This window comes from Lacerta agilis, chromosome 11, assembly GCF_009819535.1.
Source record: "Lacerta agilis isolate rLacAgi1 chromosome 11, rLacAgi1.pri, whole genome shotgun sequence".
NCBI lineage: Eukaryota > Metazoa > Chordata > Lepidosauria > Squamata > Lacertidae > Lacerta > Lacerta agilis.
In genome coordinates, this window is record NC_046322.1 from 12,061,501 (window position 1) to 12,079,090 (window position 17,590).

Below are 17,590 nucleotides of genomic sequence, written 5' to 3' on the forward strand. Positions count from 1 at the left end.
CTTGCAGTGGAACATCCTGACAAAATGGCTAATGATCAAGGTAAGATGGCCTTATTGTGTCCTGTTTTCTCTTGGAATCAACGCCAAGCTGTAGGTGTGGTGTCAGCCCCTCTTCCTTTGTGTTCTGCTCTTCACCTGGCCAGCACACCTGATGAGGCAGACACTGGCATGATAATTAATCTTGTTAATGAAGTTCTGCTCGGCTGAGGATGCTGTTTTGATGGGGAAGATGTAAATTTTCTTGAGAGGAAATTGTTTTGTCTCTTTTCTGAAGGACCAATTAAAATGTCAGGCTCCTTTGTATGAAATAAATTTTTTCCTCTCTCTGCTGCACTTCTGAATAATTCACATTAAGTATAATTAAGGTTGGCATAATTTCCAAGCTGCTCTTACACCCTTTTGTGGGTTATAGATTAAAGTTCTGGAGCCTCATGGTAAGAACCACTATATCTATCTATCTATCTATCTATCCATAAATCAGTTTCTCCCTCATGTTGGAAGATGGTGGTTTAGTCAACTTTTCAAGGCATAATTGTTGGTATCTTTTTATCCTTTTCCTACTGTTTTTAAACTCATTGTGATGTTTGTTATTCATTTCAAACCAAATGCTTGTAATCTGTTTACTATGAAGGGGGAAATAGTTGATTTTCACTTTAGGTAATTACATATTTTTGTGGGGGAGGAATGGCAGAGTCTCTCCAGGCATTTGTAAAGGAAAATAGCTGTCTTTGCTTAGCTGTTGGCTTCTATTGATTCACCCCTTGAATTTGTATGAGGGAAACATGCCACAACACCAGTTTCATGTCCCGAGGGTTCGGTTTCCCCCCACTTGAATAGGTTCCCCTTTTATCAAGCTTGGTACAGTGGAACCTCTACTTACGGACGTAATCAGTTCCAGAGGTCCATCCGTAAGTTGATCCAGGTCGCTGGTAGAAGCGCCGTTGTGCGCAGGTGCACTCAGCGGCAGCCACTTCTGTGCGTGCTCAAACGGCAGAAATCGCTTCTGTGCATGCGCAAATCATGGCAAACCCGGTATTTACTTCCCGGTTTGCCGCGGTCACAACTTGGATTGGGCCCAAGTAGAAGGTGGTCATAAGTAGAGGTTCTACTGTACTTATTGTACTTTGGTTGCACTGGTCACTCTGGGACATAGTGAAAAGTAGGCCTTATGCATGATGCGGAAATAATTCTACACATATTTATTTGTAGGGGGTTTTTTTGGGGTGGGGGAATTTCCTCCAGCAGCTGCAAAGGATGTCAAGCGCCAATCTGCTGTGTTATTTTGAGAAGACATTTTACTTTGAGAAATGTTACCTCTCTTGGTTTGCCAGTTTTCCTCTTGGCTTACCTGATACTCAGGGTCAACATTTGGATTAGGCCTAGGTGCATAAAATTCATGTAGCTCTATATGCTGTGATCAACAGCTCACACACAGTCTTTGAATCAGATGTGTGCATCTGTCATATGCATGTTCTGTGTAGGCCACATGTAAATATTACAGCCATGTGTGGATGCTCAGTAGGCCCAGAGGTAGGAGAGGAGCCTCTGACTGGGTATGCACAATCTCACTGTGTCTGAATGTGTCCTTGGTGGGCATGTGCATTATATATACTACATATGACAGGGACGCGGGTGGCGCTGTAGTCTAAATCACTGATCCTCTTGGGCTTGCCGATCGGAAGGTCAGCATTTTGAATCCCCGCGACGGGATGAGTTCCCGTTGCTCTATCTCAGCTCCTGCCAACCTAGCAGTTCGAAAACACACCAGTTCAAGTAGATAAATAGGTACCGCTGTGGCGGGATGGCAAACAGCATTCCCGTGTGCTCTGGGTTATGTCACGGCATCCCGTTACACCAGAAGCAGTTTAGTCATGCTGGCCACATGACCCAGAAAGCTGTCTGTGGACAAATGCCGGCTCCCGCGGCCTGAAAGCGAGATGAACGCCGAAACCCCATAGTTGCCTTTGGCTAGCCTTAACTGTCCAGGGGTCCTTTACCTTTACCCACTTGCATATGATGCTCTAGTTTCCATGGAAATATGTGCAGTCTGTGACCCTGCTTCCAGAAAATGGCTCTACGTGGATTGGTCTTAATATAAATGGGGGGGGGGGGTGATAACCAGGAAACAGAACACTTTCTGCTCCATAAAACTTCACCCCAGAAACAAAATACTATATACCAGCTTGAGCAAAAGTCCTTCCTACCCATTCCTCTGTCAACAGCCCTAAGAAAGCTCTCTTTTCACATTCTCTCCTTAAGTAACCTTGTTTAAGCTCTTGAGGATGCATAAAAATGAATATGGAAAATGCAACACAAACTCTTTTCCTAGTGCAGCCTTTCCAACCTTTAGATTCCTTTAGATTGTTGGACTACAACCCCCACCTTCCCCGGACAGCATAGCCAATGGTCAGCAATAATGGGATTTGTAGCCCAAGAATATCTGGGTAGCCCAAGAATATCTTGGGACCTTGAGGTCTCGGGAATACTGTACATTATCAGCTATTAGACTTACCCCATCCCACGTCAGATTTGCCCAGAAAATAAGTCAAGCTATTTCCCCAAGAAGACAGAATCCTTAAATAGTTCTGGTTCTTTTTCCAAACCATCCTGACTTTGGAAATTGACCATCTTCCTTGCAAGGTATGTAGGTTTCCATCAGGACATTTCCACCTGCCACACTACCAGTGCACCAGAGGTGGGCAGGAAGGGACAGACCACCACCCCAATTCCCACAATTAGAAAACAGCTGTTGCTACTGCCCAGTAGGATAAGGGTTGTTTAAAGAGAACGGGGATAGGTGGCCCAGACATTTGAGGTCTCGGTGGGTGAGTAGGTTGGGAATTTTCCTCCACCTTAGATTTCAATCCAAGCTAGAGGTTAATTCTGGAGTCTCGTGTTGCTCACCTCTTCTTTGAAAGTAAGCATTACAAGCCCCAGATTTTATGTGGGCCCAAACTAGGGATGGATGAATCTATGCATTTTTCTCTGTTTCTCATTTTTTTTAAAAAATCTATACTTCAGGCTTTCACACTTCTGTCACAATTTGCATTTTTGAAAGAAAAATCCTCATGGAAAATATTAGCATTTTAGTGTGCATTTCTTCTAATCACCTTTCTGAATGCAGTTTTGACTGATGCATGCTTTTGAAACCATTTCTCCTAATATAATGCATTTTGCACGCTGTTTTCACTAATATATGCACGCTTCCTCCTAATATATGCATTTTTGTACAGACTGATTGGGGAACCTCAGTGCAAAATTCAAGGAAAAGCAAATTTCTAAGAACAACGGTGTTTCAGTTAATCTATTGGTCTAAGAAGTGCAGATTAGGAAGTTTCTCATTAAATAGCAAGCAAAATCCAATTTATCGCCCAGCCCTAACCCGAAAAGCTTTGCAAGAGTCCCTAACAATGATGTCCTTTACACTCATATTTCCTAGGCGTTAATGCATGCTAAGTAATATAAACATTTCTACTAAAATAATAGCCTGTAGCTGTCACTTCACACTGCCACTGAATAAAACGAGTAACTCAAGAAAACGTCTGGATGGCATTTCTCCATGAGGCAAAAGCCTTGGAATTAATTTGTTTTTGCTGGAAAGTCATGCAGCGTAACAAACTGTTCTCTCCAACTTTAGCATTCAGTTATAAATGGGCAAAGTAAACAGTCGAATTTGTTTGATCTTAATAGACATTCTGGAACATAAAGTAGATGCCATTTTCCTTACATACCTTGTAGCGATTCCAAGTAAACACAAATAGAATCAAAGGCAGGTTTCTTTATCATTTGGGTGACAGCACTGCTAATTTCCCTGCCTACGTGGTATCAGAATAATAAATTGAGATTTGGAAAAGTGAAATGTGAAAAGAACAATGGGAATGTGCTTGAAAAATGGAGGTTTTCTGGGCAATTATTGCTGCTTTGCGAGGCATTGTTTCATGTTGTAGTACAGCTTAGAGTTAAAAGACCATGGATATTTTAAGGTGTTCTTTTTAAGTGTCATAATACAGCGCTCTCGTAAGAAGCATCAGGAATAATAAATATTTATTCCCTTTCTTGAATTCATATTGATATCATTTGATAAAAGCAAATGCTTAAGACAGGAGCTACCTAGATATGTAAAGTTGACATGTATTTTTGATATCACATTTTGTTTTGTAAGACACATGTTTTTAAATTACGGTTTTGTTTTGTTTAAATATGGCTACCTTGCATGCATGTCGGCTTGCCCCCACGATTAAGGGGGCTGGAGCCATGCAACATGCACCCACGCCATGGGGCATGCTGATGTCACTCATGCAAATGATGGGGCGTGCTGACAGGTCATGCGCACACTGTGCGGCGCACACGAGTGATGTAAGCACACCCCACGGCATGCATGACTGAGGTGAGCACATCGTGCAGCATGTGTGCATAGGCTGCCACAGAGTTTTGAGGGTCTCCTCCTTGAAAAGTTGGGGTGCCCATAGCCCCCACCCCCACCCAGCTGTTACCTTGTTCTGTTGGTAATTTTGACGTTTATTTTATGTAATCTTCTTAGAGGTTTGGAGGATTAAGTGGTTTATAAATCCTGTTCTTGAAAAAGTACCTGAAGGATAAGGGAAAGGTGAAAAAGGACTTTGCCGTTGCGCTGATGAATGTTGCCTGATCTACTCGTGCAACAGAATGGGGGGGGGGAATAAGGAGGTGGTTGAAAGAGCTGCATCACTTCTGATTTTCAGTAGAGGAGCTAATTTTGCATGCTTCCTTGGGTTAAAAAGCATGCACACAGAAAGCCAGCACATGAGGCAAAAGGCTGAGACCCCTGTTGGGTTCACTTTCTACTTGTGGTGAGTTCTGTTGTGTAGGCTTCGTTGATTTTTTTATTTTATTTTTTATTTTATTTTTGCATGGAAGAGCAGCCGAAACTATACCCCACCTGCAAGCTGAACTGGTGATGCAGCCCCATCCTACCACCTCAGGACTGTATCCTGCAACCTCACTCTTCTATATGTATAGACAAGGTCTCAAACAAAACAGAGCAAAGGGTCAGATGTAGGAACAAGGAGGAAGGTAGCGAAAATGGGATTCATAACACAAAGAACTGAGCAAGTGGAACCTGACTGATCCTCATACAAATTAGAGACGTGCATAGAAAATATTGGGGCGTTGTGTTGATGTAGTACCAGAGGCAAAGGCTGCTTCCTGCGCATTCATCCTGACCTGTTTGGACAAAATTTGCAGAGAGTTTAGATGCAGTTTGTAGGGCAGGGAGGTTGTATGACGCTGCACTGATCAATTGTCATCCCACACTTTCCAGTTCCTTTTCTTATTGCATTCCCTGTTGCAAACAAGTCTGATTTTTGGAGGAAGCAGGCTTGTTCTTCGAGAGTTTGAAATCCACTTTGACCGCGCAACCTGAATTTTCTGGCACGTGACTGAAAATTGCAGCAGCCCAGAAGCAGCCCTGAGTGTCATTTCAGAACCATCGTTTCCTGCCTCATACAAATGAACAGAATAAATGGTTCTTTTCATTTTCTGGAGGGGAGCAAAAGGGCTCTATAGTTGGGAAAGGCCTTCCAACGTTTCGAGGGTGGGAACTGACCGGTTAGCAAAGGCCGCTTTCCCCTTCACCTGACTATACCCTCGCTTACAACTGAGATTTCCCTTGCCTATAGCTTGCATGCACCTCTTCCATTTCTCGTTCAGAGTTTCCTTGCATTTCCTCCCCCACATTGAGGTAGGAGTGGAATTGTTGGGAAAGACTTGAGCTATGCGCACATCGTGTGCTTTCTGCCTCTCTGCCAAACCAAGCAAAGACAAAGGGGGGGGGGAGACCCTTCATTGAATATTCTCGTTACAGCCTTGGTTGTGCCTTGTTATTTATAAATCATTAAAGTCTCTCTCTCTCTCTCTCTCTCTCTCTCTCAAACACACACACACACACACACCCTAAATCCCATCGTCATGATGCCAAGCCCGTTGCTTCTGTTGTTGTTGGGGACTTGTTCTACTTAATGGGCATAGCCTGTAGAATTCTATAAAAAGATTACATTAAAAATGCTCACTGGATTGAAAAGCTCCAGCAATAACAGGAGCCAGAGCAGTTCCTTCAGGCAGCAAGGCAGGCTATGCACTGGTAACTGCTATTAACTGACGGCCATGCTTCAGAGTCCAACCGGCTCTCATTTTCCCAGCCTCCACCAGCAGAAAAGGATGGTTGCAGTATGGAGCATCACAAAAAATAAAATAAATAAAAGGTAGGATATAGCAAAAAGGAGAGGAAAAGAGGGGACCACTTTTCTGCATCAGGGATGGAGAGCATGTGGCCTCCAGATATTGTTGGGCTGGATCTATGCTGATCTGTAAAAATGCTATTGAAGGCTATAAAAAAGTTATATAGCTCTCAGTGTAGTTTCCCATTGCCAATGGATCGCTGCTCTGCAGCGCCCTCTGGTGTCACATTTTTAGAATGCATTTTAACGCTATTACCAACCAGTGTAGATTCCATTAGCCCCAGCCAGCATGGCAAGTGGTCAGGGAAGCTTTTACAGTCCTGGTGTTCAAGGATCACAGTAACAAGATCGAAAATTCTTTCTAGTAGCACCTTAGAAACCAACTGAGTTTGTTCCTGGTATGAGCTTTCGTGTGCATGCACACTTCTTCAGATACACTGAAACAGAAGTCACCAGATCCTTAAATATAGTGGGGGAGTGGGGAGGGGTATTACTCAGAAGGGTGGTGGGAATGGGTGATAGGCTGATAAGTGTGGAAAACCTGTTGACGACTCTAAACGGCTGCAATTAGTCTAGCAGGGAAAGGCAAGGGGTGAGATGGCTAAAGATGGCTTTGTTATGTATAATGAGATAAGAATCCAATGTCTTTGTTCAAACCAGGTTTCTCCATGGTTTTAAGTTTGGTGATTAGTTGCAATTCAGCCACTTCTCTTTCCAGTCTATTTCTGAAATTTCTTTGTATTAAGACAGCTACTTTGAGATCTTTTATAGAATGTCCTGGGAGATTGAAGTGTTCTCCTACTGGTTTCTCTGTCTTGTGATTCCTGATATCAGATTTATGTCCATTTATCCTTTGGCGTAGGGTTTGGCCTGTTTGTCCAATATAGAGAGCTGAAGGGCACTGTTGGCATTTGATAGCATACACAATGTTGGAAGATGAGCAATTAAATAGTCCTGAGATGGTGTGTTTGATGTTGTTGGGACCAGTAATGGTGTTATCCGGGTTTATGTGGCAGCAAAGGATAACACCATTACTGGTCCCAACAACATCAAACACACCATCTCAGGACTATTTAATTGTTCATCTTCCAACATTGTGTATGCTATCAAATGCCAACAGTGCCCTTCAGCTCTCTATATTGGACAAACAGGCCAAACCCTACGCCAAAGGATAAATGGACATAAATCTGATATCAGGAATCACAAGACAGAGAAACCAGTAGGAGAACACTTCAATCTCCCAGGACATTCTATAAAAGATCTCAAAGTAGCTGTCTTAATACAAAGAAATTTCAGAAATAGACTGGAAAGAGAAGTGGCTGAATTGCAACTAATCACCAAACTTAAAACCATGGAGAAACCTGGTTTGAACAAAGACATTGGATTCTTATCTCATTATACATAACAAAGCCATCTTTAGCCATCTCACCCCTTGCCTTTCCCTGCTAGACTAATTGCAGCCGTTTAGAGTCGTCAACAGGTTTTCCACACTTATCAGCCTATCACCCATTCCCACCACCCTTCTGAGTAATACCCCTCCCCACTCCCCCACTATATTTAAGGATCTGGTGACTTCTGTTTCAGTGTATCTGAAGAAGTGTGCATGCACACGAAAGCTCATACCAGGAACAAACTCAGTTGGTTTCTAAGGTGCTACTAGAAAGAATTTTCGATTTTGTTTTGACTATGGCAGACCAACACGGCTACCCACAGTAACAAGGTTAGCCAAGCAACAAATTATGCTTAGAACTTAGCTTTCTGGTTTAGTTTCCTTGCAGAGAAGGTGGCACATGATTCCTTTTAGCAGCAGGGTGGTTTGACCAGTGAAAACTTCAGAATCAAGCTTCAAGATTATTGCTATAGCTCAAGCATGGTGCTTGTTTGCTGACTCCTGGTTCGCCAGAATTGGGGTGATTTTTGGAAAGACAAAGTACTGCCTTAGTTGCCCAAGGTCTTGATTGTATTACTAGGTGAATCCTGTCCACAGCAAATCCCATTTCCTAAGGGGAAGTGGTTAAACTTACCTGCTGACAAGTGTGACCAGATCAATCGTTTGCTTGGCAATCCCACCCCCCGTGCCCCGTAAATTCCTGTCCTTTCAGAGCATACCAGTCTAGCCTTAAAACTCACATCAATGTGTAAAGGGTTTTTTTCCCCAGCATGCCCCACTGGCCCCCCCAGTTTCCCCATTCAGTGTCCAGTGGGCTGCAATAGGCTGCCGTGTTACGACCCCGGAGGCTCACCTGTGAATTTGGGAACATCTTTTTCCTTCGAATGCATTTGAATCAGGATAGAAAAGAACCAAGTCCCTTTGGGGCTCGGCCCATTCTGAGAAAGCTCATACTACTTTATTTCATGTGGAGAAATAGATAAGCATGCTAGATTAAAATTAGATTGTGTATGTGGCAGTAACCTCACTTTGGTCAACAAGACATCAGTTCCCGGTATGCAATAATAATAATAATAAATCTCCTCTCCTCCCACCCACACTCCCTTCCATTTGTTCATTCTCCTTGCGCTGTGGGAACCAAAGAAATTAAATGGGAAGTGGCAGAGGTTACCAATGGGTTTGGCAGAAAATGTGTTTGTATGCTGCAATATGCCTTCCTCTTCAAGGAGTTGGAGGCTGTAACCAGGCCTCATGTGCTCACAGCAGTGCCGCTTGTTGTCCAGAAAACATGTGTTGCCTCATTTTGACTGATTCTCTGGGGAAAGCTCTGGGAGCCAAGGGAAAATAAGGGAAATGAACACACCTTCCTTTTTTCTGCTGCAGGCATTCAGTAAAACTTTATGGGTAGCTTCGATCAGGTTCTTTTTTATAAGCGTGCATTAAAATAATGCATGCATGCACAGAAATGTTGATGCAGAGGATTCTTTATAAAGCATTGTGAAAAACAGCAGTGGGGTTCTCAAAATGATATCCAGGATGATTTCAAAATGCAGCAGTCAGATGATGGCTCAGTTTAGAACTCACATGACCCCTGGTTGGTTGGTTGGTTGGTTTTTTAAAAATCCTTTAAAAAAACTGCCAGCACTTTAGTGCACATTTTTCTTTATAAACACGTTAATGCCAGCAATTTCCCTTAATGTACTATATTTCATATGTTATTTTCCCTAATATTTTTGCAAGCATTTTTTTGGTGGTGAAGCGCATTGCCAAATTTGCAAGTGCAAATGTCAGAGGATAGCTTTGCTTCAGTCCACATATTGCTTTTGACAAGTGTGAAGTAAGGTAGGTTTAAAATGAAAACGGAAGTAAATTTCTCCCCAAATCCTACTCTGGGATCTAATCTAGGGCAGCAGATGTAGTGCTTTGTAGCAGACCACCTATGCTCAACTTATTTGTAAATAAAACCAGATATTACAAAACGCCACAAACCTCCAGTGTACTCATCTTCCAAAAGAAGACAGGTACCCTTGGAACTCATTGCTGCTCTGGGAAGCACATAACAGCATGGAGCAGTGCAGGTAACTTGTAAAGAAGAAGAAGAAGAAGAAGAAGAAGAAGAAGAAGAAGAAGAAGAAGAAGAAGAAGAAGAAGAAATTTCTTTCCCATCCTTGGTTTGTTGCAATCAGTGATGTTTCTGCTCCCCTGCAGTTTGGCTTCTGCTAAAACCTACATTGTTCATCTTGCTATCTGCTATTGCTTATGTAATTAATTACATAGTTCTAGTTACAGGTAGGTAGCCGTGTTGGTCTGCCATAGTCAAAACAACAACAACAAAAAATTCCTTCCAGTAGCACCTTAGAGACCAACATGAAAGCTCATACCAATAACAAACTTAGTTGGTCTCTAAGGTGCTACTGGAAGGAATTTTTGTTTGTTTGTTTCAATAAATTACATGATTAATTTCAATTGCATTTCAGTGGAATGAAAAGTTTTTTTAAAAAAATGCAGACTTAAAAAGGATAACAGATGCCACCCATATCTGCTCACGTGATTTCCACCCCTGACCATGATCAAGCATACGAATTGTAGGAATTTCCATCCACATTTTCATTTCAAAGGGAATTCTCTGACATCCCTCCTTGTTGGCCCAGGATCCCATAGTACCATCTTGTAGTCCATAGTGGGTTGGTGGTCCAGGTTCAAAACGATTGACACACCCACACTCTGAGCGGACCACTCTGTTTCTTCCTCTTTCTCCTTAGGGATAGCCATTGATTGTGTACAGATCAGATGTCCCCACATGTGCTTCGTATGACTCAAATGTTCCAGCAAGTCCCTACATGCTTCCTTCACATTTCCATGTTCACACCTCCATAGAACACAGGCATGCACAGAGTGCCTCTGACATTTGTTCCTCTTTTCCCATTTCTCACTCAAGCCTAATTGCATTTTTTTCCCTTCCTGCTCTGGCACAGCCCACATTTTGCTGTTAAGTGCAAAATAGGAGGAAGCTAAGTTCTAGAGAAATAAATTTATGGAACTCCTACACTTGAAGCCAGGACTATTTTTGAAATCAGCTGGACAAGGCCAAATGAGGGCCCTTAAATCATTTCAAGGTAGATTTCCATTCACCGTTTATTAAATCAGTTTTCCGTGTCAGGCTAAAGGTGTTGAGTAAATGCAGTCCTTGATTTGATTTGATTTTATGTCAGCACCTAATTTAATTAGGTCAAGTAACAAAAGCCCTTCATTTGCTTCTCCTGAAAGCTACAAGGTGGCTCTACATGCTATTAGATGCTGCATACTTTATGAAATGGTTGTATTTCTCCAGTGGCCAGCACAAGGTCTCTGCAGAGTTTGGGTTGCCTATATATACAAAGTGTGTATATATACAAAGCCAGCTGTTTTCATAACGAAATTACTTCGGTGGTTATATAATTATACCAAAGTGCATTTCTGCATTTCTTTGCACTGGTTTCAGAGCGATTATATAATGAGGAATTAATTCCCTTAAGGAAAAAGAAAACTGTGCGCAGGATGAGGAGAAAGTTAAGCAACAACAACTGTACAATAGGAAAACCTGGGAAATCAGAATGGATAATTGTTTGTAGAGAAGCTCAAACGTTTGTTAGATGGGACTCTTGGTTTGAAGGGGACCGGGACCGGGGCTGGGAAATAATCTGTTGTACACCTGAGCTGAAGCAAACGGTGGTATCCAATTAGGTTTTACTCAGAGTAAACCGACTGAAGTTCTGCTTATTCATTTCAGTGGGTTTACTCTGAGTAAAACTTTGTTGAACGCTGACCTAAGGGTTGTGTCCGTTGCTAGCCTTACTCACTGAAAATAATGGATATGAAAATAATTATGAAAACAACAGATAAATCTATGTTAGGTCCATTAATTTCAATGGGCCTACTCAGAGGAAAAACTGCCAAACTGTGGGAGGCAGTGAAAGATAGGCGTGCCTGGCGTGCTCTGGTCCATGGGGTCACGAAGAGTCGGACACAACTGAACGACAACAACAACTCAGAGGAAAAACTCACGACCCATAATGTTTAACTTTACAGTCCTGTTCAATAACTGCAAACTTGTAGCCTCCATTTTGGCTCAGTTTGGGGAGCCATAACGTTTGCCCCTTGCACTGTCCAGCATGCTCCCTCCTCCAAGAAAACCACCCTGATATTCATTTCTTTTTCTGATCCTTTACCAGCACAGCGATTGTGGCCGTTTTGTCCCTTTCAGCACTGTGCTGAAAGTGCCAGGATGCCAGAAGTCGTCACTCAGTTGCCTAGGAAACCAACCATGGCTTCCAAATTGTTATTGTTATAATTTGGCTATTAAAAAGGTAAAGGTAAAGGACCCCTGACAGTTAAGTCCAGTCGCAGACGACTCTGGGATTGTGATGCTCATCTTGCTTCACAGGCCGAGGGAGCCGGCGTTTGTCCGCAGACAGTTTTTGTGGGTCATGTGGCCAGAATGACTAAGCTGCTTCTGGAGAAACCAGAGCAGTGCACGGAAATGCCGTTTACCTTCCCGTCGGAGCAGTACCTATTTATCTACTTGCAGGGGCGTAGCAAGGTAAATTGGTACCCGGAGGCAAAAAAAAAATTGTCACCCCTCCCCCCCAAGGCATGGGAAGGTCAGGTGGTACCTGGTGAGGAAAATTTATTGTCAACCCCCCCCCCCATTGATCCCCCCCGCAAAAAATGTTTTATGTTATTTCATATTTTTTTTTACAAAGGAATAATAACAAGTAATAATAATAAAAACTTTTCTTTATATCCCACCCTCCCCGGCCAAATTCGGGCTCAGGGTGGCTAACATCAGATACATAACATTGGTATAAAATCAAACAAGAATTAAATTACCTCCTAAAAACATCTCAAAATCTAATTAAAGTCTAATTAGATGGCTTTCCACAGGGTTAGGGTTGGGAACAGTAAGTGTTCTCTGAACTGAAATTCCAGCCTTCATGACATAGGAAAACAGCCAAGTGAACAGCTATTTTGGTGGAGGAGGGTCAATATATTAACCGATATGCATGAAATTTCATATATAGCTATACAATCCCTAGTATAGTAAGATAAGACCTTCGGAGCAGGCATTTAAAAAAAAAATCAAAAAGAATTTTTTTTTGCAAAAAAAATTGTTCCTTGATAATTTGTCACCCCCTCCATTATGGAACCCGGGGCGGACCACCCCCCTCGCCCCCTTGCTATGCCCCTGTCTACTTGCACTTGGGGGCGTGCTTTCGAACTGCTAGGTGGGCAGTAGCTGGGACAGAGCAACTGGAGCTCACCCTGTCATGGGGATTCGAACCACCGACCTTCTGATCGGCAAGCCCAAGAGGCTCAGTGGTTTAGACCACAGTGCAGCCTTATTTGCCCCTATGGGTTCCTACGGTTGCGGCCGGCGAGAAAACATGGAAGCAGAAAAGACACAAAGGCTGCTGGCTTCAGAGAGAGAAAAATTTATTTTCTGCATGTAGAGGCACTTGCGGTGTTCAGACACCCAAGCAAGTACAAAAGCTAGTCAATTTTCAGACAGTTCTTACCTTCCCACCCCAGGAATCTTGTCCTTGTCCATATAAGGAACATTTCCTGTTCTTGCAATCTTAAGGCAAAGCCTTGAGTTGGTTCCTGTGCTAGCATGCGCACTTCAGCAAGGCCATCCCATCTGTCTCTGACCTAGACAGTTCCTCTCTGTGCAAGGTTGACCTTCCATCGTTATCTTCAGACACTTAGTCACAGCTAATACAATAATATGCTAGAAAGAAGTGCAATGCAGATCAAAGTTCACAGCAAAAAGAAAGGTTTCATACAGAAAAGCCTCCACTCAAAAGAGTCTCTAACAGTACATTCAGGTAAATATATCCAGGTTAGCTAATTAACCCCTTCAACAGCTCCACCCACATCCCTCCAATTTGGCTATTACTGGAGGTATATTGGAAAACTATTTTTTTTATATATAAAAAAAAAGTTATTTAAAAAGTTTTCCTGCAAAGTTGTTGACCTTTTTTTTGGGGGGGGGAACCAAAGTTTCCCCGCAAAGGAAGGAAAATGAGCCTGCAATTGACCACTATCACATGGGGGTCAACCTATAGATCGCAGTCGACCGGTTGGACATCCCTGGTCTAGACAACCAGATGACCTTTTCCTCTATTGTGAGACTGTGCTCTGCAGGATGGTGCTGGGAAGTACAAAATGGATCTGAAGAGCCACAGAAAATGGGGAAAATTTAAAGCAAATGGGGGAAGTGTAGGGGGATTCCTCAGAAACCCCCGGTTTTGTCTTTTAGCGGGTTGCAGTGTGTATTAGAATCAAAGAACCTTAGAAATTTAGAGTTAGAAGGAACCTGCTGGAAAGAGACCCATAATCCTCCAGTTGACTGGGAGCACCACTGGACAGACCTTCCAGGCTGAAAACCAGAACCATATGCTTCAAACTTCAGAAATTGTTGCCTCCTCTGTTCCGTGGAAGGCAAACAGCAGAAACTTGAAACCCATCCTGTCAAAATGCCGAGCCTTCTCTGGCCGAGGAATTAATGTGTTGCGTTTGACAGGACACCTGCCATTTTACACCTCGCTGCTTTTAATCTCATGAATAAACAGAGTGCTAATTGTTTGAGTTTTCAAGGAAATAGCATTTGTAAGGCAGTTGAAGCGTTGCCTGGGTATTCCAATTTTTACTCTCTCTCTCTTTCCAAACAAAAATGTAATTCAACCTGTGTCGTGTTTGGATTACAGGCAGTTATGTTGCTGCTTGGCTATTTGAAGCATAAACCGCCTCTGCTCAACACTGTTTGGCCGAACACCAGAAATTGTCTGGTTTTGCTTGTTGTGGTGCTTTCTCCCAGCTAGTAAGGAGAACACTGAAAGTTACATCTATTGCCTAATGCCAGCATGCAGGCAGACCTCTCTTTCAGTGCTGTAGTAGCAGAAATATGCCTCATTTTTATTTTATTTTACCTTTCCCTGGATCACAGCTGCCGTGCAGTGAGGAGAGATTCAGATGGATTTCAAAGCCTTTTTTAAGAGTGAGAGAGACTTGAGAAATATGATTTTTAACCGATACATATTTGCCTATTCTCTCAAAAGAGTTCCCCCTCCCCTCCGGCTTCACCTCTGATTTTTATGAAACGTTTTTCCTGTAGGGTGAATACTCAGCGGGATGTGGAGATAATAAGATATAATTGGATGTCAGTGGTCCAATTGTGGTTTTTTTTGGGGGGAGGGGCTTGCAGCAAGTGCCAGAAGATTCAGGAAATCAGAAGATTAATATAGCTTTAGGCTGCCATCCAGTGTGCATTTATCTGTGAGTAAGCCTCATTGGCCATAGTGGGACTTACTACTGAGTAAAAATGCCAAGGCGTTGGTGCTGTTGGAAAAATTTTTCAGTGCTATTCATATGTCCAATCCTAACCTTGGAGGAATGTCACCTTGGAATTGTTTTCTGTCTTCATCTATTTGTCGTTTTAAGATATTCTAGCAAAGCAAGATTGGCAAGGAACTCTGGGATAGCTCAGTTGGCAGAGCATGAGAAACTTAATCTCAAGGTCATGGGTTCAAGCCCAAGTTTGGGCAAAAGGTTCCTGCATTGCAGGGTTTTGACTCGACGACTCTTGAGGTTCCTTGCAGCCCTATGATTCTCCTGGTTTTCAGTTTTAATTTAAAGTAATTTATATATTTAAATTTGAAAGTGTTCCCCACTTTTCAGCTGAATGGGCTCCTGCAGTACCTGGCATAGAATCAATAAAAAACAAGATAGTTTTTATCACAGTCTTGCGCTCTAAAAAATAAAATGTCACAACAATTAAAAGCAAGGAAGAGGAAAAATGCAAACATGGGCACCATCTCTTCAACTTAAATAGTAATCTAAAGTCAAAACAAATAAAATAAAAAATCCTTCCAGTATCTGAAGAAGTGTGCATGCACACGAAAGCTCATACCAAGAACAAACTTAGTTGGTCTCTAAGGTGCTACTGGAAGGAATTTTTTATTTTGTTTTGTTTTGACTATGGCAGACCAACACGGCTACCGACCTGTAACAGTAATCTAAAGTGTTGCGGTTCTATGACATAAGGCAAACACAGAAGTCTTTCTGAATTGCTTCTGAATCTGAAGTGTTACTTTTCCATAGCAAAACTCAGAGGCTCATTATAGTTATTGAAAACCACAGGGACAAGATGGAACCTAGGCGTGTTTTCTCCAGTTGGAGAGAGCAATGATACACACACACACACACACACACACACAGAGAGAGAGAGAGAGAGAGAGAGAGAGAGAGAGATACCTCTTAATACTGGCCCCTCAAATAGGAACAGAACTACTGTCAATCAGTGCTCTCCATTCCCATGCATTTCAGATGGTCAAGAAGGATTGATTATCAAATTATCAAATGCTTCTGAGTGGTCTAGGATGAGCAGGATTACAGTCCCTCTGGTGATCTTCAGCCTCTCTTTGCATGCCTAAGCAAAGTCTAAGCTGAGTAATAAAATTGCATCACCATAAATCCAATATGAGATATTGGTTGGATTAGTTTTGTTGAAATGCCATGCACTAGACTTGTTAAGGGCTGTTTGATTTATAGCTCTGCTATCAGCCTAATTGCCACAAATCAAAAGCTCAGACCTTTTGCTTTCATGCATAAAACCAGGGTATTTTGCTTCCCTAAGGAGAAGGTCTATTTTGAAAACACTTCAGAATATATTCTAAAGTTGGAGTGGGTCTTATTTGATAATTATAGGAGGTTTCGGTAGATTGGAATGAAATCACCAACTCATATATATCTGCACTCATTACATTATTTTCCAGCATAATTGGAGCTTAAAACTAACCACAGGTGTTTTTTGTTTTTTGTAAAGCTAAAGGTCACGTGTCTCTCTCACCGCCCCTAGGAAAACAGCCAAAAGGTATGGCTGGGCAAGGATGGAATTCTGCTCAAATGGGATGTGGGATCCGTTCTAATAACATCAACATCACTGCTGTATACTGCTTCCACATGTTGCAACATTCCTTTTAAAATTTGTACAGTAAATATGTGACAATATTTCAAGGGGTGCAAGTTCCAGCTGGTCTATGATTTCTGACCACATGCACAAACAAACACCACATATCCCACTCATGAGTGCAAAGTGACTAATTTGCTCTCCATTTCTAATGATTACGACGGAGCCGTTGTGCAGCTCTACTCTGCTTCCGAGGATCAAATGCCAATGGCTCTGCAATTATCTTGATTGAGAAGTTGATTATGCTGAAAACGCCCGTGATGATAATGACCTTACATTCCTAATTGGGCCTTTCAAACCAGAGCACTTCACACCGTTGATAGGCAAATCAGCAAAGAGGAATAATTTCAGGTGTACCTAAGCTGCAGGCACCTCTCCAGCACAATGAAACAACTTCTCGGGTTAACCACCATCATTCTCGAAGCATATGTCAGGCCTCTCTGCGGGTTGCTGCGAAGCCTCTCCTAAACTCGTTTCACGGTGTGCACCTCCAAGGTAACATGGGCAAATCCATCAGTTGTATGCCTGACCACTCGGCGCCTGTGGGGCATCCCTGTTATTTTTATGAGACTATAAACCCTGTAATTTTTACGAGTCTATAAAGTTTTTGTTGTAATTTAAGACCCTGAACTTGCTGCATGCGGGTAATCAGAATAACATATCTTGTAGTTCCCAACTCTCTGCTTGATCTCTCTGCCCGGTTGTTGGGGACAAGGGTGTGTAATGCAAAAATTGCAGGAGAAGCTCCGGGCATGGGAGCATTTCTGGAAGTGATCCTCCTCCTCCTGCTCTAAGTGCAGATCTCCCTTCTACCCCAAATTGTAGACATTTTACCTAATGCAGAAATCACGACTGCTCCATGACTTTAATACAACATACAGGTGAAACTCAAAAAATTAGAATATCGTGGAAAAGTCCATTTATGTAAGCAATTGTTTTCATTAGCTACTGGAGTTTAATATATGAGATAGACTCGTG

The 17,590-nt window shown here is 42.4% G+C and overlaps 1 protein-coding gene across 1 annotated transcript in view; it reads left to right on the top strand.

The window, feature by feature from the left end:
• Nucleotides 1–17,590, top strand: part of DCC (DCC netrin 1 receptor) — a 912,686-nt gene that overhangs the window by 833,994 nt on the left and 61,102 nt on the right. Inside the window, exon 21 of the mRNA XM_033163905.1 lies at nt 8–40. Coding sequence (XP_033019796.1) covers nt 8–40 — 33 coding nt within the window. The remainder of the gene's footprint in view (nt 1–7; nt 41–17,590) is intronic.